At 36.8% G+C, this 24,550-nt stretch overlaps 7 protein-coding genes across 11 annotated transcripts; 2 read left to right on the top strand and 5 right to left on the bottom strand.

Annotated features, from left to right (window-relative positions):
• Positions 1-1,916: 1,916 nt before the first annotated feature.
• On the bottom strand, positions 1,917-4,520 carry LOC104770387 (F-box/kelch-repeat protein At4g39560-like). Of its 4 annotated transcripts, XR_015592755.1 has the most exons (5): positions 3,711-4,512; positions 3,280-3,472; positions 2,909-2,981; positions 2,585-2,693; positions 1,917-2,507 (listed from the first exon to the last, which is right to left on the bottom strand). XR_015592755.1 is itself a non-coding variant. In XM_019241792.2 (4 exons), exons 1-3 carry the CDS (start codon positions 4,402-4,404, stop codon positions 2,942-2,944), a joined length of 927 nt encoding a protein of 308 aa, XP_019097337.2. In that variant the 5' UTR covers positions 4,405-4,520; the 3' UTR covers positions 1,917-2,693; positions 2,909-2,941. The 4 variants fall into 4 exon arrangements, 2 of the variants coding, with proteins under 2 accessions (XP_019097337.2, XP_087360965.1); XR_015592754.1 differs by having other exon boundaries at positions 3,280-4,520; XM_019241792.2 differs by having other exon boundaries at positions 1,917-2,693; positions 3,711-4,520.
• Positions 4,521-6,269: 1,749 nt separating this feature from the next.
• LOC104770386 (NADH-cytochrome b5 reductase-like protein) lies at positions 6,270-10,565 on the bottom strand. Its single transcript, XM_087504838.1, has 13 exons — positions 10,184-10,565; positions 9,875-9,917; positions 9,712-9,787; positions 8,994-9,053; positions 8,829-8,879; positions 8,375-8,429; positions 8,167-8,237; positions 8,029-8,080; positions 7,659-7,736; positions 7,330-7,419; positions 7,117-7,230; positions 6,867-6,935; positions 6,270-6,520 (listed from the first exon to the last, which is right to left on the bottom strand). The coding sequence occupies exons 1-13, from the start codon at positions 10,352-10,354 to the stop codon at positions 6,464-6,466; spliced, it is 987 nt and encodes a 328-aa protein (XP_087360964.1). The 5' UTR covers positions 10,355-10,565; the 3' UTR covers positions 6,270-6,463.
• Positions 10,566-10,575: 10 nt separating this feature from the next.
• LOC104770385 (nudix hydrolase 19, chloroplastic) lies at positions 10,576-13,139 on the bottom strand. The gene is made up of 6 exons (XM_010494800.3): positions 12,430-13,139; positions 12,039-12,179; positions 11,846-11,950; positions 11,660-11,759; positions 11,125-11,217; positions 10,576-11,027 (listed from the first exon to the last, which is right to left on the bottom strand). Exons 1-6 carry the CDS (start codon positions 13,021-13,023, stop codon positions 10,744-10,746), a joined length of 1,317 nt encoding a protein of 438 aa, XP_010493102.2. The 5' UTR covers positions 13,024-13,139; the 3' UTR covers positions 10,576-10,743.
• Positions 13,140-13,329: 190 nt separating this feature from the next.
• On the bottom strand, positions 13,330-16,217 carry LOC104770384 (uncharacterized). The gene is made up of 9 exons (XM_010494798.3): positions 16,082-16,217; positions 15,628-15,706; positions 15,399-15,510; positions 15,222-15,258; positions 15,037-15,106; positions 14,547-14,651; positions 14,107-14,257; positions 13,947-14,026; positions 13,330-13,660 (listed from the first exon to the last, which is right to left on the bottom strand). The coding sequence occupies exons 2-9, from the start codon at positions 15,656-15,658 to the stop codon at positions 13,488-13,490; spliced, it is 759 nt and encodes a 252-aa protein (XP_010493100.1). The 5' UTR covers positions 15,659-15,706; positions 16,082-16,217; the 3' UTR covers positions 13,330-13,487.
• Positions 16,218-16,380: 163 nt separating this feature from the next.
• On the bottom strand, positions 16,381-17,973 carry LOC104770383 (putative receptor-like protein kinase At5g20050). The gene is given in 2 exon segments (XM_019241787.2): positions 16,381-17,227; positions 17,229-17,973. Coding segments are annotated over 2 exon segments (1,365 nt in total). The 5' UTR covers positions 17,856-17,973; the 3' UTR covers positions 16,381-16,489.
• A 1,735-nt stretch (positions 17,974-19,708) lies between these two features.
• On the top strand, positions 19,709-20,114 carry LOC104770382 (uncharacterized). The gene has a single exon (XM_010494796.2). The coding sequence runs from the start codon at positions 19,778-19,780 to the stop codon at positions 19,997-19,999; it is 222 nt and encodes a 73-aa protein (XP_010493098.1). The 5' UTR covers positions 19,709-19,777; the 3' UTR covers positions 20,000-20,114.
• Positions 20,115-20,369: 255 nt separating this feature from the next.
• On the top strand, positions 20,370-23,643 carry LOC104770380 (tRNA dimethylallyltransferase 9). Of its 2 annotated transcripts, none has more exons than XM_010494794.3 (11): positions 20,370-20,761; positions 20,930-20,983; positions 21,099-21,141; positions 21,231-21,339; positions 21,453-21,651; positions 21,821-22,046; positions 22,250-22,344; positions 22,691-22,785; positions 22,899-22,974; positions 23,084-23,223; positions 23,324-23,643. In XM_010494794.3, the coding sequence occupies exons 1-11, from the start codon at positions 20,510-20,512 to the stop codon at positions 23,421-23,423; spliced, it is 1,389 nt and encodes a 462-aa protein (XP_010493096.2). In that variant the 5' UTR covers positions 20,370-20,509; the 3' UTR covers positions 23,424-23,643. The 2 variants fall into 2 exon arrangements, with proteins under 2 accessions (XP_010493096.2, XP_010493097.1); XM_010494795.3 differs by having other exon boundaries at positions 20,930-21,002.
• The last annotated feature ends 907 nt before the right edge of the window (positions 23,644-24,550 follow it).

Here is a 24,550-nt window from a genome sequence, read left to right as displayed (position 1 = left end):
GCTTCAAATCACATATTCCTCTTTGGAAAAGAAAAAAAAAGCAAGACGTAACAGACTAAGAATGCATATAGACAAAAACTTGTACACTCATCAGCTATTCAATCAAAGCAATTCAATTAAACTACAAAAGTTCAGAAAATTAATAAAATATAGAACAGAGGATTTTATGTTGGTCTCTCCCAATCCATCCCATTCCACCGTGTCGGCTGCTCTCCATCCAGGCTGCATCCCCCTCTATTTGATTTCCCACTTATGTCAATGAATCGGTACCATCATGTTCTTCAATAAACAACAGCGAAAACGAAGTCGATGTGGTGAAACAGGTGATAATAATATCTCACCTTTTGATGTTCTCTTCTTTAGGTTCAACACTAATTTTATAAATTTCTTGCATTTTTTTTTTTTTTTGGCAGATTCCAGATCACTCTAAAAGTGACTGTTATACATTATGTTTTTAAAAAGTTGTATATACAGATTAGAAAGTCATCAAAGACTAAATAAGTTACCTTTAGTAGATCTTTTCTTTCTAACTTGACTTGTCATTTGGTCGTGCTTACGCTTTCTAGAATTTGATTTTGTGTTGTCACAAGTATGTTTGGCTTTTTTTTTCGGCACTCTCTATTTCCATGCTCATTTGTAATATTTCTATATATTATCAAAATGTTTGATACCCAGAAAGTATAATTCAACTAAAATTTTTAAAAACTTTATTTACAAAAAAATGTAAACTAACCTGGATCATGAACATCTAATGGAAAAAAAAAATAACATTTATACCATGTTTGTTAGAAAAAAATAGGTTAAAATAAGAACATATATAAAATTATAATTATACCATGTTTGTTAAAAAATTTTGGATTATCCGTAGCTCTAGCATCACTGCATATAATCATGCCTCTCGTATCTTGGTTTTGGTTTTTCCAGAAAGTCAAAAAATAAAATATGCACATTGAGAATCAAAAACATTAGCCATGCAAAAAATATGGCTCACGTACTTAATAACATTAGCCATGCAAAAACATGAAAACCGGAAAGGCTAAAAATTTTGAAGAGACTAAAAGTTAACAAAACTAAGATTAATGTATGAACTTAATAGTGTCAACTAGCAGTAATAATAATCTAACCGAGAAACACTACAAGTCATTCGCAGCAAAAATATTAAATTACCTTGAATTAGAGATTGATGCTTGAAAGTTAAAAAAAATACTTCAATAATACAATTCTTTTGTTCGAAACTTGTTTATGTAGTCAAAAAAAGTTTATATATAATAAACAAAGAGGTGTAAGACATAAAGGTGTGAAATGTAAAGGTGTAAAAATTAATAGATGTGAAACATGGAGGTACAACAAAGAGGTGTAACACATTGAGGTGTGAAATTAAAAGGTGTAAAAATTAATGGATGTGATTTTTGAAACCAGGAGGTACAACAAAGAGATGCAAAGACTAAGGATGTGTGATTTAAAAGGTGTAAAAATTAATGGATGTGATTTTTGAAACCAGGAGGTACAACAAAGAGATGCAAAGACTAAGAGGTGTGATTTAAAAGGTGTAAAAATTAATGGATGTGATTTTTGAAACCAAGAGGTACAACAAAGAGATGCAAAGACTAAGAGGTGTGATTTAAAAGGTGTAAAAATTAATGGATGTGATTTTTGAAATCAGGAGGTACAACAAAGAGATGCAAAGACTAAGAGGTGTGACTTTTGAAAGATGGGGGTGCGACGAAAAGACATGATTAATAATTTTAAACCGTTGGATTAAAACTGAAACTAATCTCATCCGTTGGATTAAAAGTTGACACAAAAAAGTGGGTTTGCTATTATATATAGATGTATATAAATAAACATTACATAACAAGGTTTCCCAGAGGTTCAGATTCTGTAAACAATGTTGTCTTGTCTTATCTTGTTGCAAGTTTCATAACAGGCTTCTTTATTGTGTTCACAAACTAATCTAATCATCTTTATTGGAACCTCATAACAACCCCCACAAAATAAGAAAGCTCATTTAAAAAGAACATTGGGTGTTCACTAAATCCTTTACACATCTTTTTTACACCAAAAACGAAGTGCACTGTCACAAACAAAGGTGTTTCGTGTTACCTATGAGCCGTTGGTGTACAGCATTCGACCCATGTTCATTGGTGCACCAGGAACTTGTGAGCCAGGGACTGGGGCCGCATGGACTCCATAAGCCATGAGTGATGTCGTGAATGCTTAATCGCCTTCTGTCTTTGTTCATTGAGTTCAGACGAATGAAATACTTTTGAGGGTGGCTCGCGTTCTTGTTTACTACAAAGTTTCGAGAATTGCTACGCCGATCACCTTTCCCGTACTAATCCAAATCCTAGAAGAAATAGCCTGTGACGTAGAAAATACAAAGGGCAGAAACTTCCGGGTCATAGTATCAAACATGAAAACACACACAAACCACTGTTAAACGGAACCTAAAAACGATTGTAGATAACACATTAAGGTTTTGTCTCGCATTTACCTCTACAGCTACTCTGCATATAAAATGCCACAAAAGAATGAGAAGAAGCAGAAAATGTGTCTACGGTTAATGAATCAGTCTCAAAATCACCTTGTGCACTTTGCTCAAATAACGCCAGATCAGTGTCATCAACCATTAGAAAATGTATAACCAGATCCACGAGCTATTCTGGCAATGGTAGGCCACCCTGAACTGGAATCTGCAGAGATGAGTATCTCGAAATCAGAGCATTTAAAAAACCAATCTTCATGACAGGTAATAACGTAGGATTGAATAAAAACAGTTTGCAATCTTCTACAGGAGAAGGAGCCACTAAACAAACCTAAGTATAACATGTGTGCTAATCTTTCTATCTTAAGTCAAGGTACAAACTGATTCAGCATGAAATGCGCTTTAATTATTAATAGTAGGTACCTGCGGATAAATGATCTTCAACAAACTTTTCCTTCACAGTGTGTCAATGGCAGATATATTAACCCTGAGAAAACTGCTAATGAAAACATAACTTAGAACAAGGGGACTGTGGTGCAATGAAAAAAAAAAGCAGATAATATTCAAAAGCAAAAAGAAAACCCAATAGGGGAGCCAGATATAAGGAAAGAGAGCAAACTTAATGCAGCTTTTGATGATACAAGACAAGAGTAATGATTTCACTAAAACCTTAAATAAAAAAAAAAATAAAAAAAAAAAGTAGAGAAGCAGCTAATTCAAACATGGACAGAAACAGAGTGCGAAACAGAGTAGCAAACATGGAATCCAAAGCGGGGGTCAGTGGAGAAGACAACCTCGGACCAGAGGACGTTCCCCCACCTGTAGCCTTCCCACATCTGCATCGAAATCTCAGCACACCAAATCTCCAGTGTCTTGGGATCAGCATCCCCAACGAGGACGTCCCAGAAGACGAGAATGTTGCCACGAGAAGAGGTGACGAGTTTGTTGCCTGGCATGAAGCCATCGAGGCCGTTTTTGTGACCATGACTGAGCAAATAGCACTGCCACACATCAGCCAAGTCCCCACGGAAAAAGATAGAATTGGAATCGGAAACGGGATAAGTGGATAAAAGGGGTTTCAGAGCATTTAAACCATACACATGCCTCCAAACCATGGCCCCTTGCCTTACCCCGCTCAGAGGGTCACACCACATTATAGACCCGTCGGCATAAGTACAGTATAACAATCTATCTGTTGCACAAAAATTAAAATCATTCCACAAACCTTGTACCCTCGGAAAGTTGCAGGACACAGTAATAGTCTCCTCCCCCTGCACCACCTTGCTAACCTCTGTCGCTTTCATCAGGTCCTCCGGGATAACAACTCTACTCCAAGTTTGCAACTTTGGGTCGAATACCTCTGCCCAGATTGAGGGATCCTCCACGCAGCCTCCAAACACGTATATCTTGCCGTCTAAGACGCCAGCACGGGCCTCAGCGCGAGCAACACTCATGGAAGGGAGGTAGCTCCACGTGTGAGTCCGACAATCCAGGTACGAGACAAGCGCGGTTTTCAAGCATTTTTTAAATCCGCCAATTACATAGATCCCACACCCCAGGGAAACCAAGGTCGCTGATCGCGGAGTTGGGAACGACGGGATCGGGATCAGCCGATTCCGATTATTATTTACAGAGCCTCGTCCTCGGCGGAGGATGAACCAGCGCGGGTTTGGCTCAAATGGAGAGTCAATGAATACATACACGCACTCCTCCGTGCAACCCATCCGGGATCGTGTCTCGTATAACTCAGGCGAAACCACCAGTGAGCGGTTGCTCTTTGAGGTCATAGATAAGGCTGCATGGTCTACTCTTGACACGCGGGCAAAGCAATCTATAGCAATCTCATCTGGCAAAGACCATAACCCAGACGACGGAGACGGAGACGCTTTCTTACGCGATTGCTCTACCGCGGCCGACATCGTCTTTGCCAGTGCTTAGACTCGGTGGAGGAGCTTTAGTTAAAACTTACTAATTGAATTCGATTACGCAGTAGTAGCAGCTCAAACCTCTTAATTTTCTCTTTTCAAATCCTCTCTTTTTTCTCTTATTAAACACACCTATTTATAGAGTTGTGATTTTTAAGTAAATTGCTAATTTACATAATAACGTTTTCCATTTTTTCGTATTTACAATTTCTTTGCTTTACCGTTTTAATTTTGCTCAATCTTCTTTTTTGTTGCTTGATTTTTTTTTTCCTTTTTTTTGTTCAATTTCCTTTGTAGTTCATTTTTCTGAATTTTACAAAAAAATTCTTTTTTTATAATTAGAAAACTAAACAATTTACCACAAAACCACTTTGCTTGGACAAGACAAGACCATAATATTGTTTCTAGGGCCTTCCTTATTTCCTCATGATGAATAAAAAAAAAAACTACCATAGCTGATCAATATAGGTTATGTGGCATGACTGTTGCAACCTATGTCGAGCACGTAAGAAATCTTTTTGAAGACGCTGCCAAGGATTTCTGTTTAGAAGAAGAGAAATATTTGCTATCGAAAATGTAAATCCTTATTTTTAAATTCTCAAGAATCACTATATACAAGTCTGCTTTGTATTAATCATTGGAATACTTTTTACAAATTGACTGTACGACAGTACCAAGTTCACCAAAATCTCCTGCCGAAAGGATCATTCCATTCTGCAAATGTTAATGCTGCCAATAAGTGAATAAAATGTCAAGGAAGATTGGGGATTCAAGAAGATCCTGAACATAACTTAGAACAAGGGGACTGTGGTGCAATGCAAAAAAAAAAGCAGATAATATTCAATAGGGAGCCAGATATAAGGAAAGAGAACAAGCTTTACGCAAAAAAACACAAGGATGCAGAGAAAATGAAGTTTGGTCCCTTTGTTAACAAGGGAAAGAAGTGAATACATGTAAGATGATAAATTATCCGCAAATGAATGTATAAGCAGAAGAAACAAGAAGGTTCGTTCTTGATGATACAACAGTAATGATTTCACAAGCCGATGTAAAACCTTAAATAAAAATAAATAAATAAAAATTTTTAAAAAGTAGAGAAACTAATTCAAACATAGCTTATCAATATAGGTTATGTGGCATGACTGCACTGTCATATGTGAAGCATGTTCGAAGAGAAAAACCAGTGTCATCGAGTCCGCTTTCAAGCTCTACAGCTTCTTAGTTTATTCAAATTTATTCAATAGTGTCAAAAATATAAGAAAATAATGGATAAATGTCAAAAAATCATTAATTTATTCAAATTGGTGAAATAAAGCACGAACTTTACACTTGGTGGATTAAATAATTTTCAGACGCAACAATTTAACGGTTTGATTATCTAATAACAAAATCTTTTAAGTTGTAAAATTTATGATTTATTTTAGAAAGTCAATTTTATGTCCGTTAACAAACTTCATTAATATCATACTTTATTTGATAAGATCAAAGAAAATTTGTGATTTATTTGAAAAATCAATAAAAGTTAAATATTTAATTCACCAAAAGCAAAGTTTAAGATTTTTTTTGAAGATTTTTTTCACTACTTTTGATAAGCTGATGATTTTTTTTGACAATTTTCCCCTTAAATAATTGATTTTGTTTGATTGATATTAATGTTTGTTTGTAGTTGTACCACGGATTAAGTGGGCCGAACTAGTCTACTTTGTATTCTCCACATTACTAATAATTAAAAGAATGCACATTAGCGAGTAAATACAGTTGTTTCTTTTTTAATAAGACGCAGACATATTGAGTAGAGGACATTGATTTGTAGGTGTTAGTCAAATCAGAGCCAAATAAACTACGGTTGAACAAGAAAGTTCTAAGCCAAGTTGAGAAATTATACTGCTTGAGTTTGGATCTTCCTCCAAGCGCAAGAACTAAGTCAAAACACAGACATGAAATCTAAATGGACAATTCTCAAATGTTCACTCTGCATCAATTAATGTTTGATTTGGGGACACTTTATTACATGAAATGTCAGAAACTATGGGATTCTGATTCTCTCGTCCTCTCAGAATTTGAAAACCATTTGCTCTGTGTATCCGAGTTCCTTGAGTACCCCTTTGACCTGCGGTAAAAACAAACCAACAAGACATTAGACATGAACTGCTCTGCATTTTGCTGATTTGATTGATTGATTTTCTGCAACTAATATATACAGATTCCATGACATGTTTCAACTTCTTCTGCTATCAAATTATCAAACGTGTCCTAATAACAAAGACTATGCTTTTTCAAGAGCCATCTCATAATTCATTGACACACATTCCCTAAAGGTCCGAAAGCCTCTTTAAGCTCAACATCGTTTCTGTGTTGCTAATTGCATGTAAACCAATGCATTCTCAGCGCAAAGGTTTAACTAACATTTAAGCAAGATGGCCAAGAAAAAAAGATGTTGATTAATTGGTACAAACCTCTCCTTGTGACCAGTCTGGAGCTTTGCCTCCAGATATATGCTCCATCATCCCAGGAGGACCACATACCTGAATAAGGGTGAAGCCCACCACATATTATGAATTTAATAACAATGTATATTTTGATTCTAAACCATAACTTATTTGTCACTAGATCCAAATTTATAATGCTAAATATTTTGACATCCTCATTGTCATTCTCTCAGGAAATAGTGACTTATTAGGTTCTGAAGATAATAAGGTAACTTACAAGGATAAGAGTGTCGTCTGCAGGAAGAGGTAAGCCTTTTAGAGCCATATCCTTTGAAACGTAACCTACTCCTCCTTTCCAGTTTTTAGTAGGATTGTCAACAGTGTAGAATATCTGTCGATTTTTAACATCAAAATATTTTTTAGAAACGTGTGTATGCTAGTAGTAACTAGCTAGCAAACTAATCAATTGATAAATCCAAGAGAACTCTACCTTCAAATTTGGGTGGTTAGCCTGAAGTACATCAAGCTTCTGCTTCAGAAGTATATCATCTGGAGAAACATTGGCATAAAGCAATGATATCTGTGCACACAAAGAAATTGTTACGCTCCATTTTAACACACTTTTCTTTTAATGAAAAACCTCAGCTGATTTTGAAACGAATTGTAGAGGATAACACTTTCAAGATCTTGGTAAACAAACCAGCACTAGTATAGTAAGTAGTTAAATATTCGTATGCACAGATCACATAATTCAATATTGAGTGTAAAAGATTCTTTATGGGAAAAAATAAAAACTAAAGATAATAATAGAATGGTCACCTGCGTGTTGTCCTCGGGATTCTTCACAATGGCATCAATCACTTGAAGCATTGGAGTAATCCCACTTCCACCAGCAATCTTCAAGTTTTTTTCCAACACAAAATCACAGGTTAGTATTTATCTTTTATTACAAAAACTGATCACAAGTCAGTGAATCATGCTACTAAACAGGAACTTCATGCAACAGTTGAATTTCTAAGGACTTGCATATCAACAAACGAGAGCAGGCGAATAATTCTATACACTGAGATGAGATAAAAACCTAATAATGCAGTCCATATCTTCAAAGTTTTACTTCCATATAAACTAAACAAATTGTATGCAACAAACCTTCAGTAAAGTTAGTTGTAACAAGGGAATAAGACTATACCATGCCAATATGTTTCTTCATATTCGGCGAATATTTGAACTTTTCAACGGGTCTACAAGAAAAGAAATAGTTACATACCACATATAAAATAAATAACAATAACCAACCGTAATTAAAGAAGGCTATATTTAACTATACCCTTTTACTTCCAACACATCCCCGGGTTTTAAGCTGGCAAAATGTTGACTCATTTTTCCGTCTGGATATACCTGCAAAATAAACAGTGAACTACATCAACAAAATAAAACTCCAGGATATGCGTGCAATCATAACACATCTACTTCTGTTCTAGAAAATAGTAGCAAAGGTAGAGTTATGCACAAGTATATTAACAGGATATTCATACCTTAATCAGTAAATCAAAATAGCCCTTAGCCTCTGGGTCAGAGATAGGAGTGTAACTGAGATCAATTCACAAATAGAAGATAAGTAAGGACAAAGTGTTATAAATCTTATAGTTGAAAGCTAGAAATATAATAATCTGGAAGATTTATTTGCATGATAATTTGTATTCTGACTAATCCAAAAGGTGGAAATTTTAAAGGCAGATACCACAAACATATGTCTGCATAATTTCCAAGCTTTTGGTTTATTTTCTTAATGACACCTATCATTAGAGTATCATCAGAACAAAAAGTAAAAACGACTAATTAAATGAAGATTCGGTGTGAAAAAAAATGGCCTCCTTGGAAGCCATTCAACAAAAGTGAAAATATGCAACAGATAGGCTCGCAGAGCAATGGTTGTCCAGACATAAAAAAACAATGCAAAGCTGGTAAAAAAGATTTAGCTGAACTTACGGTCTAATGACATATTTTGTTTTCCCTTCAGCATTATAGCCTAAAGGAGCCCTGTACAAAGAAAACGGAAAGATAAGCCTTGCAACTTTAATCGAGAAATTTTCACAAGTCCTGCAAAATAAAATAGTTTTACTGTAAAGAGGAACAAGTGTGGCCACAGCATACCTTGTCAGGAGACAAGAAGCAACATGTAGACCCAATTCAGCCGAGGGCTCAAATGAGAACCTAGATTTCAAAGCAAAGCCAAAACAAGAAAACCAAAAGCTTATCATTTTAAGAAGTGGACTTAAGTACATGAGTGATGCAATACGAGCTTAAGTTAAGAGGCTCTTAGAGATAGTAAGAAACAACTTTGGACGCCTAAACTGCGGATTCCAACCATATTAATAGCAGCAATTCCCATTACTGAGATATGGATATATATTAGCTTAGAGGGTTAAGAAACTAAATCACTTGAAAATATACCAAATGACACTCAATCATGCAGATGGTTCATAATGCATACCCTCTGTGCAGTAAAGGGATACAAACTACTTAGCATGTATTGGAAAGTACACATGAAGGATGAGAAACAAACAAGCATTCACCGGACAGTTAATTCATCCCATCCCGCAACCATATAAAAGTCCCCTTGTTCAGTACCTATTCGCTATTATGACAGGATATATTTTCCTTGCCTATTCTTCATATTATGTACGTAAAAGGCGGGTGGTTAACAAAAAAGAGCACTTCTGTCATCCCAGTTACAATATAAAATGTAAGTCCCAAAGTAATACTTTTAGTGATCACCACATTACCAGAATATGAAAAACTTGAAAAGTGTCACAAATTCAAAGCTAATATGCCTTTTTGTGATGAAAGTATTATTGAGTCAAGCGAATACCTGAACAACTGGGTGTTGTGGCTAACTCTAGCAGTGTCTTGAAGCTTGAACTCGAGCCATTTATCAGGGTTTAGAGCTAAAACAACACAGCAGAATACAATAAGTTTCGAGTAAAGAATGAGAAATACACGCTATTAATTATAAATAAATCCAAACAGCGCACCTGTTTTTGGTCCAGTCTCTTCCTTAGCTTGATCCAGATAAACCTGAGATCATAAACCACAAACGATTATAAACACAAGCCATATCAACTGAGAAGAAAAGTCTAATACGCTATTATAAAAGATCTATATGTTTCGTATAGTTCGTCTAAACTCGTCTGATTGAATGTGAAATACAACAAAACATACACTGAACAAAATGCAAGACGAGAGTAATCAAACCAGCTCAGCAAAAGAAAAAATGGAATTCCGAAATGATCAGAGACGACAGATATAAGAAATATTAGAGAAAAAACAAAAGAAAAGTTCACCAGATTGTTGCCGGATGCTAAGTAATAGTAAGAGAATCCGCCGGAGAGTGCCGCGATCGCACCGGCAGAGAATCGGAAAGCGCCAGAACCAGCTTTGCTTTGGGATCCAAGTGCGACGGGGAATGCGATCGGAGCTGACCTAGCGAGTCGCCGGAAGAAGGTGGTTGCCATAGTGTTGTTAGATCTCGGAAAAATTAACAAAATGGTTTGGACTTTGGACTTTGGACTTGGGAGGAAGAGAGGGTTTTAGAATCTGGGAGAAGGAAGAGAGTGAACGCTTATGCTACTCTACGGAGATGTGTATTTAACAACGGTGGAATCCTCATTTGTTTTTGTTTTTTTCTTTTTCGTAAATTTAATTATTTTTGACAACAACATAATTAGGAATTTAATTTAGAAAATAGCTTTATATTATTATTGAGGTAAAATCTCTGATATGTAAATTGTTGTTGCAAGAAATAACTTGGAGCAAGTCCATACAATAATAAGGACTCATCAAATCAAAATAAGCATCACCATAGCAAACGTTTGGTTTCTAAGCATCAAAGTCATCTTTCTAGCTACAAACTTGAGAGAGAGACACCGGCTTGTTGTTTGGGTTGAACATTGCCAGGAGCCTGATCTACCCATGCTGAGATCAGGTGGTGCGCGATTGCAAATGGCCCAGGGATAAACATAGGAGCGAGCTCACCGCTTTCGAGATTAAAATCTGTTGATAGACTCTGGCTTCTCTCCACACCTTTGCACATCTGCTCTATCTTTGCAGCTGCTGTTCTTTGCGCCTTCCTGTATTCTGCAACATCCAGTGCTTTCTTCACATCTTCTCTACTGTGCCATTGAGCATCTGCGCAACAAAAACAATCACAAGAAAATATGTTAAGAATGTGATGGATTTTAACAAAAATCTGGCACTCCAAAGACTTGGAAGTATATATATATACCTTCCAACTCTTCTTTGTCTACATTTATGTCGACCGTCTTGGCGTAAGCAAAGAACCCGACCATCAATTGGCATGGCATGCTACTTGGTCCCACTGCAATTTAAGACCACCATATTCTCGCTGTTAAACTTGCATTTCAAAAAGGTTCTAAAGCCGTTTTGGCATTAAAATCAAGGTTCCTAACTACTTAAAGTTACAGCAGTAGCAACAATCAAAGAGGCATCTAAGGACTACTGTCTACACATTGGAAAGCATGAGAAATCTTTCGGTAGACATACTACTAATAAGGCTGTAATAAATATATAAAGTTGAAAAATGTGATCTAAGTTTCCAATCTATACATTGAAGAACTACTATACTATTCTGTGAAATGTATGTCGTAAATGACCTATCACACTCATGGATGCATCTATTCTACATTAGCTAATATAAACGTTGGAAGCCATAAGCTAATAAACATAGATAGTTCATATGAATGCAAGACAGACAAACCCTAAACTAACAACTATACTTATTTTCTTAACTATTCAATTACCAGGCCAGGGCTGAGAGCTGTGATAGACAACTTCTCCTACTTCAATGCCAGTCTCTTCCCATGTTTCTCGCCTCACAGCCTCTTCTAAGCTTTCCCCTGGCTAGCAGAAGCAGCGTAAGACAGTAAGAATATTATACTTTCTCAAAAATGAAGTGAGGTGGCTTAGCAGTGAAAGCTTCATAATACCTCAATAAATCCAGCTAAACAACTCCACATTCTCGGTACAAATCTAGATTGTCTGCTTAAAAGGGCGCGATCATTTTCTCGATCAATAACTAACATTATAACCACCTGTCATAGACAGAGCACCAATCAAGCAGAGGTTCCACAATGTCATACTCTAAAGGGAAATCTAAAAATGAAGGAAGCACCAATATACCGGGTCAACACGGGGATAAACCCGCTTCTTGCATGTCTCATTTGAGCATTGTTTTCTCCTCCCTGCTTCCCTTGGAACAGTTGCAACTCCACAAGATCCACAAAATCGTGATACATTGTGCCATTCAAGCAATGCCCTGGCCTATCATTATATTAGTTAACAGGCATCAGCACCAATACGATGATACATAGGTTGAGATCAATCTTGTGGACGAAAAGCTAGAAACTACCCCTAACTTCTAAAATGCAGCAAATTTAGCAATTATGATACTTCATACAGAAACATTGATGAGCTCAAAATTCTTGAACCATATCATTTACTTGGATGCCTTATCCCAAATCAAAACCGTAACCAACAACAACAAGTTAAAGCATGATCAAAGCTCACATACATGGCCGGCAATAGCCAATTCATTCATAGCGCGTTGATCAGCCCAATCAACAGCTACCATTAGGGTTCGAAGCTCGACGAAACAGAGCTTCCTACCCCCTAATTCAGAAACAACACCGTCTTCATCCAAATCAACCGCCCAATACACCAAATCTTCTTCCACCTTGGGTCCTAAATACACAAGCGAGTCCTCGCTCAGATCAGCACCACAACTCGCCAACAAAACTTTACAATCAGCTAAGCTGATCCAGCCCAGATGCCATATAGGCGTGGTAGCAGCGTCTCCACCGCTAGAGAACACCAGTGGACGACCCTTGCTAAAGGGAAGGACTTTAAAATCAGGGGAAACAGTGGGTTGATTAGGGATTACTGGGATTAGGGTTTTGAGGGATTCGAAAGCGGAGGTGGGTGAGAAAGGATCGGATGATTTCGGAGTTTTGGACTTCAAGGGATTGCCAGCGAACGCGTGGGTTCTAAGGTTCATCGACATTGTGAGAGCAGAGAGTGTTGTTCTTCTGGCTAAGTTTAGAGTTACGGATCTGGAGAGGGAAGAGAGAGCTGGATATGTAGACGAAGAGAGGAAGAGAGCAAGCATCTCTGTGTTCTTCTCCTCATTGTTGCGCACTTGATGATGGGAATTGATGATGTTAGGCTCGCCCACACGGAGTGAGAAATGAGCAACGATGATTCAGAGCAGTGTTGTCCTCACACGTGTTAAATTACACTCCACACACGTGTAAACTTTGCAATTGGTCAAGTGAAGCGCAACTGTCGGCGCCTACTCTTCAATTTTTAAAATTAATTAAATCAAAGCTTTTTGTTTAATTAAAAAAAACCCTTTAATTGCATTGGGCGTGAGAACAAATTACTGCTGCTCTGCACCCAATGGGGGTAGGTTGACTAATGTCAAACGAGAAGATTTACTAATTAGACGAATTTGTCTTACACAAATATTTCAATGAAACATTGTGAAATTCCGAAACATTTCATTCAAATCAAATCAAACGCTCAAGAGTTAAAAAGGGTTTTTCATCAGAGCCCAAATGGTCCAGAAAAGCCTCAACCTTCGAGGCCGAGGGTGGATGTTAACCACGCGCACAACTCATCCATCTCTTGTGGGATAGTGTAGTGACCAAGTGCACTGTATGGTTTAAAGGTCACCTTCTTAAACCCATTTGAGAGCAAGGCCTCTGAAGATTTCTCCCCAAACTTGAATGGTACCACATCATCACCTGGAAACCAATGTAGGTAGATGAATCAACAACACGAGAGCAGGAAGATCAGGAAATCTAAAAAACGTAACGTAACCATTTTTTTTACTTGAACTGGTGTTATGAAATATTTTGATTAACCATAAGTAACTTAAGGCTCATGAGAATATTTCTCGTAGAGAATGAATTGCATTTGCAGAAAGGTTCAAAACTAACAATATGTCCAATTGGTTTGGCATATTGAAAATGCTGACAAGTTAAACATTTTCAATTTTTTGAAGGGTATTATAAAATTTGCTTAACTTACTTTTTCCATGACAAACTACAATGGGCAACGATGCAGCTCGTTCCTTGATCTGCTCCTCTTCTAGTTTGCCAACCAATGTCCTGTGAGGATATAAACGTACAAAAGTGACTTCAATATCCCAATTAGACTAGGAGAATGTTAGGTGAAGAGGAAAACATACTTTGCACAAGGAAGCCAGCCGCTTAAGCCTATAACTGCGCTTAAATTGATAGGGTATGGATTGCCGTTTCCATATTTGCCAAGAGCAAAACAAGTTGCAGAATATAGAGATGTCGCCGCACCCATGCTGAACCCACCAACACCTAATTTAACTTCAAGCAATGAAAGATAACACAGTTTTAGAAATGGAATCTCAAAATCTTGGGTTTACAGCCACAGCTTGTGAGAAAACTAGGCACACATTACAAGTAGAGGGTTCTGAAACCAAAACCAGGGTCTAAAATCCAACCAAAAGAATTTTAACTTATTCAATATCAACAAAGAAATAAATCGAATAGGATATAACTCTAAGATGCAATTATCTTTACTCATTCTTCTTACTATTTTCAGATATTGGAGGGGGGGGGGGGACGAAAAGGCAAGTTTGGAAGGAAAACTTACTGTCAGCAGGCTCATTCACCAACAGATTTGCAACATGTGCAGCAGCCACATCCAATCCTTCCATGTCATCAGGTCCATTTTCACTGATGCCCACAACATCAAACCCTACATAAATTACAGTAGCAAATCATCAAATCATTTGTCACACAAAATATTTCACTATTCATAGTCATTGACATTCGAGCAGAAGTCTGATGATAGTGTCTATAAAGAAAGGTAAAGAAATGTTCTATCTGTTATACCAAATATGTATAGCCTCCAAGGAGGGAAGGGAAGTAAAGTTTCTTTTTTGGTTAATAGTAAATTATATTGTTGATGGAAAATGTAAGATCCTGTAAAAACTCGTCGCTTATATAGCATAGCAGAAGATAATTTTTGTATAGAGATTCCCAATATTTAGAATCATACGATCCTACATGTCTATTTCCATTAGGACTAGATTCCACTAAACAGAATGAAAGACGAATGTTATGATAGCAGATATACTTACAAGCTGTGGCGGGCATACCACCAAACAAACTCACTGGCTGAGAAGGAGCAGTCGGGCATATCCATTTGATCTTACATAACAAATACATAAATAGATGGGTTAGTATTCATAAAGATAAATTAACTGAGCACGTTTAAAATAATCAAGGCAACTGCTGGAGATCACATAAAGCTTATAAAACTCACATTTGGAAGGGGAAGGGTCTCAAACATCTGGGACCAGCTGCAGTCAGAAAAATAAAAATACTTAAGATTATGACTAACAATTTTTTCAAACTAGCCGTGTATCAAGTTAAAGTTTGTATCAATCAAGACGGTGAACAATGTCAAAATTTGAACACTAAAATAAGTTACATTCATTACCTTGAGCCAACGTCCCCAAGCCCATGTAGCCAGACAATGGTTGCTTGATGTTTCCCTTTCGGCTTAACCACATGAGTTTTCCCAAACTCAACTGCTCTTCTAATATTTCTTCCTGAGATGATGTTGCAATTAAGAGTTTTCTTTAATATTTTCTTCCATTCAAACTCGCTTAAAACAAAAACAATATGTAGAAGAAAAAAGAAAAAAAAAGAAGAAAGAATGTACTAACCTGAACCAACTGCAGCACCGGAGATACTCATACTGGAGGACAAGCAATGCCGTAAACAAGCACTTGCTGAAAAAGGACCCTGCAAGGAAAACGAATACATCAATCTAATTCACACCACATTGAACAAATACCACAATGTTCAAACTTCAAACCTAAAATCGAAGAGAAAAAAACATTAAAAGACAACATCCCTAGTTCCCAATTACAACTACTCTATTCTAATCATCAGACGGATAACGTCAAAAATTTCACAGACGAAGAATTCCGAAAACTCTAGAATAGAATAAATCATCAAAATCTAAAAGCATTGTGCAGGAAAAGGCACAAAAGTGCTCGATCGATCGACAAAAAAGTTCCAAGGATTCACAGAAACCCCAAATACACATGCAAATCGAGAACCAGAATGATACATTACGGAGCAGATGATAAGAAATTGGTGAAGCGCATAGTATACCTCGGCAAGGGTTAATCGACGGAGAAGTCTAAGGGAGGAGAGACGGAAACAGAGCTTTTTAGCAGCAATCCATAAACTCTAATGTGGATTACACTTTTATGTTTGCCTTATAGTGTCTATAATTATTGATTATTTTCACTTTTCACCCCAATCTTTTTTGTTTTGGTCAGTCTTTTCCTCAATATTCAATAAACAGAAGAGGGGGATTCGGTTTACTTTTTGATCAACCCAATTTCGGTTTAAGGCACTTTTATCAATTAGCAATGAGTTTGATTCCAATGTAAGAACCCCCAAACAGATGAAACTTGAAACCATATACAACTTTGATCAATCTTGGTTATATATTGTGCTTATTACATCAAGCCTTCTATAGGTAAATTAGATTGAAACAAACCAAAAATGATAACACTAGCGTGGAGAGATGGGAGATATGATACTAGAACAAACGGATGGTAAACGAAAGTTCCTCTCCCTCTGAATTTGCAACCTCGGAACATTTATCACCCGTCGAACACCACCACTACTACCATCATCATCATCATCAGCCGCCAAAAGATCGACCACAACAACATCTGAATCAGGCGGCTCGTTAACCATAACTCTCCCTTCAAGCATCTCAATCACCATAACCATATCAGGTCTATTCCTAGACTTCTCCTGTATACACCACATAGCCACACACACCAGTTTCATCACTTCCTCTTCGTCTACCTCATTGGTCTCTACAAGCCGTTGATCTACAATCTCCATTACTTTTCTTTCTCTCATCTTTTGGTTCACAATCCTTGGGAAATACTCCAACTTCTTCTTCCCCGTTTCCTTCACTTCTACCCTTGAGATACTTCTCCGTCCTCCAATCATCTCTAACAACACGATCCCGTAGCTATAAACATCTGACTTCTCCGAGATACCGTGTTCAAGAAGCCACTCGGGGGCTAAATACCCTCGAGTCCCGCGGATGTCCGTTAGCACTTTGCTCTCATCTCTAGCGATCAACTTAGAGAGTCCGAAATCGGTTACAACCGCTCGGTAACTCCCGTCAAGAAGAATGTTTTCTGGTTTGACATCAAGATGCAAGATCTTTGATCTACAATCATGGTGAAGATAAGCAAGAGCTTTAGCTACATCTATAGCAACTTGATACCTTTTGGTTCCAAGACAAGCATCCTCCTCCTGTTCTTCTTCTGTTTCCTTTCTCCGGGAATATCCAAATATCAAGAGACGAGTTTACGATATACTCGTAGACAAGAAACCTCGGACGGTTCGCGCTAACCGCAGAGGAGTAGCCATAGAGACGAACAAGGTTCTTGTGCTGCACAGAAGCTATGGCAGCTACTTCGGATCTGAACTCTCTTTCTCCTTTCTCTTCTCCTTCGATTCTCTTAACCGCAACTTGACTTCCGTCTTTCAAAACCCCTTTAAACACCGAGCCGGAACCGCCTTTTCCGATCAAAGATCTGAATCCGTCGGTTGCTTCTTCAAGATCTTCGAGCCTGAACTTGGTCGGGACCCCGGCGACTTTTCTCAAGAAACTGTACTCGGTTCGGAGCTCTCTGCCTTCGGAGAGGAATCTTGATACCAAGAGTTTCCTTTCTCTGTTGTAACGGATTCGGATGATGAGGAAACAGAACACGGCGAGGATCAACGAAATGTCGACGCCGGCGATGAGATAGAACGGTTTAGAGAGTTTTAGAGAAACTCTGGCGGCGATTATCACCACGAGAAGAGCTAAGATTGATATAGCAGCGATTATGTTTGCTTTCTTGTCCTCCATTAGAGGGGCTTTAGAGCTTCTCTGACTTCATTTTTCTTTCTTCAGATGAACACTCTCGTGGCCAGAACAAAGAGCACAGAATATGTCAAACTAGACCAAAACAAAACAACACATGGGGAGTTGTATATTTTATTACGAATTCGTTGAATTATATATTATGAGTAATATTAAAAGTCATAGCTTTTGAATATTGATATCGATATAGTATTTCGTATTTTGAATAACATAATTTATAAACTGAAATATGAAATAGTTTTGGATGAATTCATATGGTCAAATCTAGTAAAACAGTCATAACTTACAATTAATTAATGATAGTTATAGAGAGTCATGTACAATGTTTTATAGGTCAGGCTTGTCATAAATTATTTGAAAAAGGACCATTCATTAACTAGCATCGGCAAGTTGTGTCTGTGCCAAGTTGTCGTCTTATTCAACCGATCGGGTGTGGATGTTGAAAAAACAAAAGATCGAATCTTTGGGGAAAATTGCCACGTTGGGTTGTGTGCACGTCCGTTAAACGGATTCATAATGACCTTTTTTTTTTAATCAATAAGAAAATTTTATGGAACTGAATAACACAATTTCGAGTTAAAAGAGTGTGTATTTTATTCACCATGATTATGTAAAAAACATCGTAAGTAACCTGTAACCATTTACTGTGGTTAATTTGTCTGATTGTGGCTAGTTTTTGTATTGGTCAACAACGTCCGCTTTTGTTGTGGTTAGTTGAAAAACCCTTTTGGCTGCTTCCTTCATTGATTGGTCAACGGATATGATCAGGCACTACGACAACCCTTACCATTGGTTGGCCGACTCTATTCCTAAACATTTGACTTCTTCAAGTTTAAATTAGCCACATAAAAGTTTTAATCATATGAAAGGAATAGATAGATCCAGATTTGAGTAGAGCACGATTATTCAAAAGAAGTTACTCCACATGTACTGCTTTTTCCAAGTAATCATACTCCTAAGTATAATGTTGATATATATATCGATAACTTTGATATTAGCTATTAAGAGAAGTAACGTTGGTTTGGTCACCGTTAGGCTTGGAATTTCTTGATTAATAATAATAATTAAAAAAAAATGTTTTGTACAGCATATATTCCAGACTATATATTAGTTTATGCACTTGTTACAACCGGTTGATATATAAAAAAATTAACAAGTCCAGTGTCATATGAACGCGCATTTTGACTTTGAAGAAAAGATTCACATGTGCACCTTCAACATCGCTTCACTCAAACAAAAATCTTAAAAGTTTATGAAGGAGTTTATATATCCCTAATGCTTTTTTTGTCAACGCTCGATGTCTCGATTTAAAATGCACCTATACTACTAGTTAAACCTAATTATGTTGCAAAAAGATTAAACTAGCACCTAATGCCATATTTGTCAATGCTTTTTATATGTTATCAGTTAGAAAATAAAGTTTTGGTTTATATGAATCTGAGTTTTTAAAATAAGGTTTACATTTCAAATGTATGATTCAAACCAATATCATCTACTAAATTTTCCCGTATTTCTACACTTAATTTGATACTCAATCTATCCAAAAGGGTATATACATGCAAGGAATTTTGATTTCTTTCATTTTACAATTTTCAACTCTTCTTGGGAGACTAACCGAATCTTAGTCTTACTTACCATCAAAAGTTACTTTAACAACTTTAAATTTTTGAAAGCAAAGCTCATGAGATTATATATATATCCATCATAACTTAAGCCATAACTTCAGGAGTTTGCATGCAACATTAAATGTCTCAGAGCATACTCTACGCTTTGACTTTTGAATTCTTATAAGTATATAAATGTTGAGATTGTGATGAATATAAAAACCGTATAACATATAAGACTGCAAAGTTGTCAAAGACCATATATATAGTTCCAAGTCAAAATTAAGGCGCCACAACCCCACGATGCAGAGATTACAGATAAGTTCTCGTCCATCCGAAGAGTTTCTGATTAACCTCTCGCCGGATTTTCCAACCGCTGACGGTCTCGTAGCCTACGACGTCCCGAAGAAGGAACTATCTATTCACAACAAGTCTACTAACGGAGAGAGAGCTATTCACATAATCCCTCTTGTTCTCTTTCTATGTGCTTTCGTTCTTTGGGTTTTTTCAACTGCAACCGTATAATTTACTAATCAAAGTTATGAACTTTGTTAATTTGTAATCATCACTTGATATCTATATATAAGTTTTTAATTACAGTATTTAACTCTAATTGGATTATATATTTGTTATTGTGAAACTTTCACGGCTTTATTTGATCCCTACGTCCATCTAGATCTGACTGATTCTAGAACTCTTCAAGTCATTTCTAGAATGAGACATGTACAAGAATGTTTAATACAAATTTATGGTAACGTATTGTAATGATTTATTTAATACAAAAACAAGAATGTTTTTAGAACGTCTCGGTTTAATTAAACCGTTTCAATTTCGGTTCGTAATTTGGTTAGGGTTCGGTTAATTTGTAAACCTAACCGAACCGTAGTTCTCTCCTAATCTAATCCCTCTCGCTCAGTGTCTTCGTCTCTCTTCTCTTTGAGATGAGCTTTTGCGCGGGTCATCCCTTCCATCAAACTTAGCTAATCTCTTCTAGCTTCCGTACTGTAGTGTTTAAAGCTTCTTCATCCGTTTAAAATGGTGATTAGCAGTGGCGTGTTTTTGAGCCGTGCGTGTTACTTGAGCCTGCAGCCGCCGAGCCTTGTATTGCGCAGGAGCTTCTGCGGAGCCACGGCTTGCTCTGTTCCTATGAACGGGACCAATAAGAGAAAGTCTGAAAAGGAGAAGGTGATTGTGATTTCTGGACCTACCGGTGCCGGAAAAAGCAGACTTGCTATGGAGCTCGCCAAACGTCTCAATGGCGAAATCATTAGTGCTGACTCCGTTCAGGTCCGTTCCTTGCTCCTTATCTCACTTTTCAATTTGAACCCTTGAGGCTAAATTGTATCCGAAATGCTAAAGTTGAAGTTTTTAGTTTGATCAATTTACAGAACTTTGCATCTATGTTTTGGTGTTATTAAAAAAGGTTCTTGCTTTTGTTTTAACCCCAAACCACAGGTGTACAGAGGCCTTGATATTGGATCAGCCAAGCCATCAGATAGAGATAGAAAGGTATCCTTCTGAATATTTGGTAAGATTTATTCATTTTTTATCTCATGTTTTGGTGCCTTGAATCTACATGAAAGTTCCTTTAAGCTTCAGTTCCTATGTTTTACAAATGATTCAGGAGGTGCCTCATCATCTTATCGACATTTTGCACCCCTCTGAAGGTTTGTTTTACAAATGCCATAAATGTAAAATATGACTACTTGTGTATGAAAAATCTAGAACGTTTTACATTTTTTTTATGCTTTATTAGAATACTCTGTGGGGCAGTTTTGTAATGATGCAAGGCAAGCTACCAAAGATATTCTTAAAAGAGGGCGTGTTCCCATAGTTACGGGTGGCACTGGATTGTACCTGCGATGGTATGGTAGTAGATTGTATACTCGTTTAGTGCTCTTTCGTATAATGTTGAAAGCAATCAAAATGTACTGCAAAATCTTGATTTCACCATCATTCATGCTCTTGTTAATGTTAGGTATATCTATGGGAAGCCGGATGTGCCTAAACCTTCTCAAGAAGTCACCGCTGCGGTCCATGATATGCTAGTTAATTTTGAAACCGAACATGACTGGGAAGCAGCTGTGGAAATGGTTGTCAATGCTGGTGATCCAAAAGCCTGTTCTTTGCCTCGTAATGATTGGTACAGACTACGGCGTAGCCTCGAGATACTCAAGGTTTGACAATTGTTAACTTTAACCTTCTGCTTGAAGGAGTTGCTTCGAATTATCTTGCTCCTGTAGATAAATGATTTCTTACCTGATAGGTTGATGGAACTATCATGTTGTTTCATTCTGGATTGTATGCATTATTCATCTTGCTTTGAATGTTTTCTTTTACTGGCAGTCAACTGGATTACCTCCGTCTTCCTTTCGCATTCCATATGATTCTTTTCGAGAAAATTTGAATTCTCCTGATGTTGATGACTTTCTTGAGGACGGTTCATCTCCTGATATTGCTATCCAAAACATAGAGACAGATTTGGATTATGACTTCCTTTGTTTTTTCCTGTCATCCCCACGGGTTGCTCTCTACAGATCTATTGATTTCAGATGTGAAGACATGCTCTCAGGTAAAAAAATAAGTGCAACTACTTAATTAGTAATAACTAGCAAGGATACAATTGCAAGCCCCATGGCACCTGACAGTAATAAGTCTTTTTTTATTTGAAGACAATTTGCATGTTCTTTGCTGTGCCGTATGCAATTTTACATATGTTTGCCTGGCATTGCTTCTGAGTTCATCTTTCCTTGATGCTTTGTCTCTCAACTCCAGGACCCAATGGAGTTTTGTCAGAAGCTAGATGGCTTCTTGATATTGGTCTTCTTCCAAACACAAATCCTGCAACTCGTGCCATTGGGTACAGACAGGTAAACTCTTACTTCTGTAATGGGTTGTGCATAACGAACTGAGAAGTGAGAAGAGAAAGATTTCTTGTGTTAATCTAGTGCATAGTCATTATTATTAGCCAAGGGCTCTGCAGCGGATTGTAGCTGTTAATTTTGCAGCATGTCCAGTTCAGTGAAGAATATGGATTTTGGTTCTAGAAATTGCATGACATTACATATAACAGTTACTTTCTGGTTAATATTAGCATATTACTTGTGTAGTTGAAAAAAGCTATACTTTACGAGCTCATCATATCAATTTATTTGCTGCACTTTTACTACTTTGATACCATTTTGGATTAACGATTGAAATATTGATTGTTTGCAGGCCATGGAATATCTATTATATTGCAGTCGATACGGGGGTGAAAGTTCCCCTAGAGATTTTTATGGTTTCTTGAACAGATTTCAGACAGCATCCAGGTGATTCCTCTACATAAGACTTGAAATATCTCTAGTGTATAAGCTTTTTGGACGAAATAGTGATTGAGAATACTAAAATGGGTAGACTTGGTTTTGCATATCATGATATGCAGAAACTTTGCAAAAAGGCAAATGACATGGTTCCGGTGTGAGCCTATCTACCACTGGCTTAATGCTTCCAAACCTCTGGTATATGTTTAAAAACTTTAAGAGGGGCTCTCTTCTATTCAAACTCTTTAAGTAACTAATTGTTTACTGTCAATCAAGCATATGATGATAATTTGTTGTTCTCCCACAGGATATGATACTTCAATGCATATACGATGCTTATGAGAATGAAACAGAGACGTTGGAGATACCCGAGTCGCTCAGGATGAGCAAAGACGTATTAGATTCTCGAGAAGCTTCTGAACTAAAGATATACCGCTCCAGAAACAGGTACAAAAAAATCAAACATAACACTCAACTAGGCTTTCTTTTGGTTTGTTAATAATATTCTCTAGGTAAATGAATGGTTTGTGAAATCTGTTAATGCAAGGCAATTCGTAACAAGAGAGGACTGTGCTTCGGTGTTAGAGTGGATCAGAAGTGAAGGATGTAAGAGTGAAGTTCCATGCATGGAAGGCGCAGTAGTATAGTCCTCCAATGATGCTTCATTCTTATCCGGAAAAGCCAAAAGTTACCAAAAACCAAAGATAAAAGTGTGCTTTGCTTACAAATTTTTACAGAGTAGACAAGATTTTGGATTATGTTTTTTTTTTTATTATACGTATGTAGAAAAAATCTTGGACACCCTTCATACAGTTTTTATTCATGAGCTCATACAATTAGGAAGCAATTTAAATTTTTCTAAAGAAATGGAATCCAAAAGTTGTAAAATCTTATGAACCATTAGGAAATGAATGGGGAACATCCAAATATTACGAAAAAATGTGTACAAGTGATGCCATGATCCGTTGTGAAATCAAGAAGATAACAATAAATACTGCACGACAACGACTAAAATAAATGTAAACAAAAGACCAATTTTTATTCGTTAGAAGCCAAATGATCGAGGACCGTACGATCTCTATATCTTTTCTTATGCTGAAAATTAAATTGGGAATTATCTATAAAGCCACCTGACCCTGACTTGACCATCCTCAAACATTACGGTTTTTGTTCTTCTTTTTTTTTCTTTCATAATAACCTATTCTTTTATATAATAAGTAATTATGTTGAAACTTTTGGCACACCCGAGCGAACACGCACTTTGCTCGTGTTCACCAAGAAACGAACAAATAACGTAACGTCTGTACTCTTATTATAGTCTTATTTATTGATGAACTCTATATGATAATAGGGATGAATTATAATACAATTTCTATAATTATCCGAGAATGAAGTACATAAGAGTGTGGGTGTGTGTGTGTAAGTATTTGATATGTCGAAGAAAAACGAATCACACAGACGAAATCCAAAAAGGATTATCTGAACCAAGACGATCAATGTAGTCAGTAGACTGAAGTTATGAATCTACAAGTTATAGGGTATTTCATATGTGGTCATCTCTTTAAAATAAATTTCAGACGAGGTGATCAAATTTATGCTTTTCTAGTTTACAGATTTTTTATTTTTTGCTCTCTCCCTATTTAATGTATATATTTTTTGTCAAGTCATATCAGATCTATTATCAAATCATTTACTGAATTAATTGAATGCCATACACCACTCCTATTCCTAGAAAGAAAGAAAAAATATCAACGAAAAATGTAGAAACAATTAA

The sequence above is a fragment of the Camelina sativa genome, chromosome 20, assembly GCF_030686135.1.
Source record: "Camelina sativa cultivar CO46 ecotype springtype chromosome 20, ASM3068613v1".
Lineage (NCBI taxonomy): Eukaryota > Viridiplantae > Streptophyta > Magnoliopsida > Brassicales > Brassicaceae > Camelina > Camelina sativa.
Note: the sequence above shows the minus strand (reverse complement) of the source record. Positions and strands in the feature narration are given on the sequence as shown.

Excerpts from the sequence above, each read along its gene's own strand:
- LOC104770387 (XM_087504839.1), bottom strand. The coding sequence starts at position 4,404 with ATGTCGGCCGCGGTAGAGCAATCGCGTAAGAAAGCGTCTCCGTCTCCG. Across the intron at positions 3,473-3,710 it reads CAACTTTCCGAGGGTACAAG|TCATGGTCACAAAAACGGCC; the intron begins GTTTGTGGAATG and ends CTATTTGCTCAG.
- LOC104770386 (XM_087504838.1), bottom strand. The coding sequence starts at position 10,354 with ATGGCAACCACCTTCTTCCGGCGACTCGCTAGGTCAGCTCCGATCGCA. Across the intron at positions 8,880-8,993 it reads GCTTCTTGTCTCCTGACAAG|GGCTCCTTTAGGCTATAATG; the intron begins GTATGCTGTGGC and ends TTCTTTGTACAG. Across the intron at positions 8,430-8,828 it reads ACAAAATATGTCATTAGACC|TTACACTCCTATCTCTGACC; the intron begins GTAAGTTCAGCT and ends AATTGATCTCAG.
- LOC104770385 (XM_010494800.3), bottom strand. The coding sequence starts at position 13,023 with ATGCTTGCTCTCTTCCTCTCTTCGTCTACATATCCAGCTCTCTCTTCC. Across the intron at positions 11,951-12,038 it reads TTTATCCCCGTGTTGACCCG|GTGGTTATAATGTTAGTTAT; the intron begins GTATATTGGTGC and ends TGTCTATGACAG. Across the intron at positions 11,028-11,124 it reads AGACAAAGAAGAGTTGGAAG|ATGCTCAATGGCACAGTAGA; the intron begins GTATATATATAT and ends TTTGTTGCGCAG.
- LOC104770384 (XM_010494798.3), bottom strand. The coding sequence starts at position 15,658 with ATGAGTATCTCCGGTGCTGCAGTTGGTTCAG. Across the intron at positions 14,258-14,546 it reads GGTGAATGAGCCTGCTGACA|TTAAATTAGGTGTTGGTGGG; the intron begins GTAAGTTTTCCT and ends CATTGCTTGAAG. Across the intron at positions 14,027-14,106 it reads GGCTGGCTTCCTTGTGCAAA|GACATTGGTTGGCAAACTAG; the intron begins GTATGTTTTCCT and ends ATATCCTCACAG.
- LOC104770382 (XM_010494796.2), top strand. The coding sequence starts at position 19,778 with ATGCAGAGATTACAGATAAGTTCTCGTCCATCCGAAGAGTTTCTGATT.
- LOC104770380 (XM_010494794.3), top strand. The coding sequence starts at position 20,510 with ATGGTGATTAGCAGTGGCGTGTTTTTGAGCCGTGCGTGTTACTTGAGC. Across the intron at positions 21,142-21,230 it reads CATTTTGCACCCCTCTGAAG|AATACTCTGTGGGGCAGTTT; the intron begins GTTTGTTTTACA and ends ATGCTTTATTAG. Across the intron at positions 23,224-23,323 it reads ATATACCGCTCCAGAAACAG|GCAATTCGTAACAAGAGAGG; the intron begins GTACAAAAAAAT and ends TGTTAATGCAAG.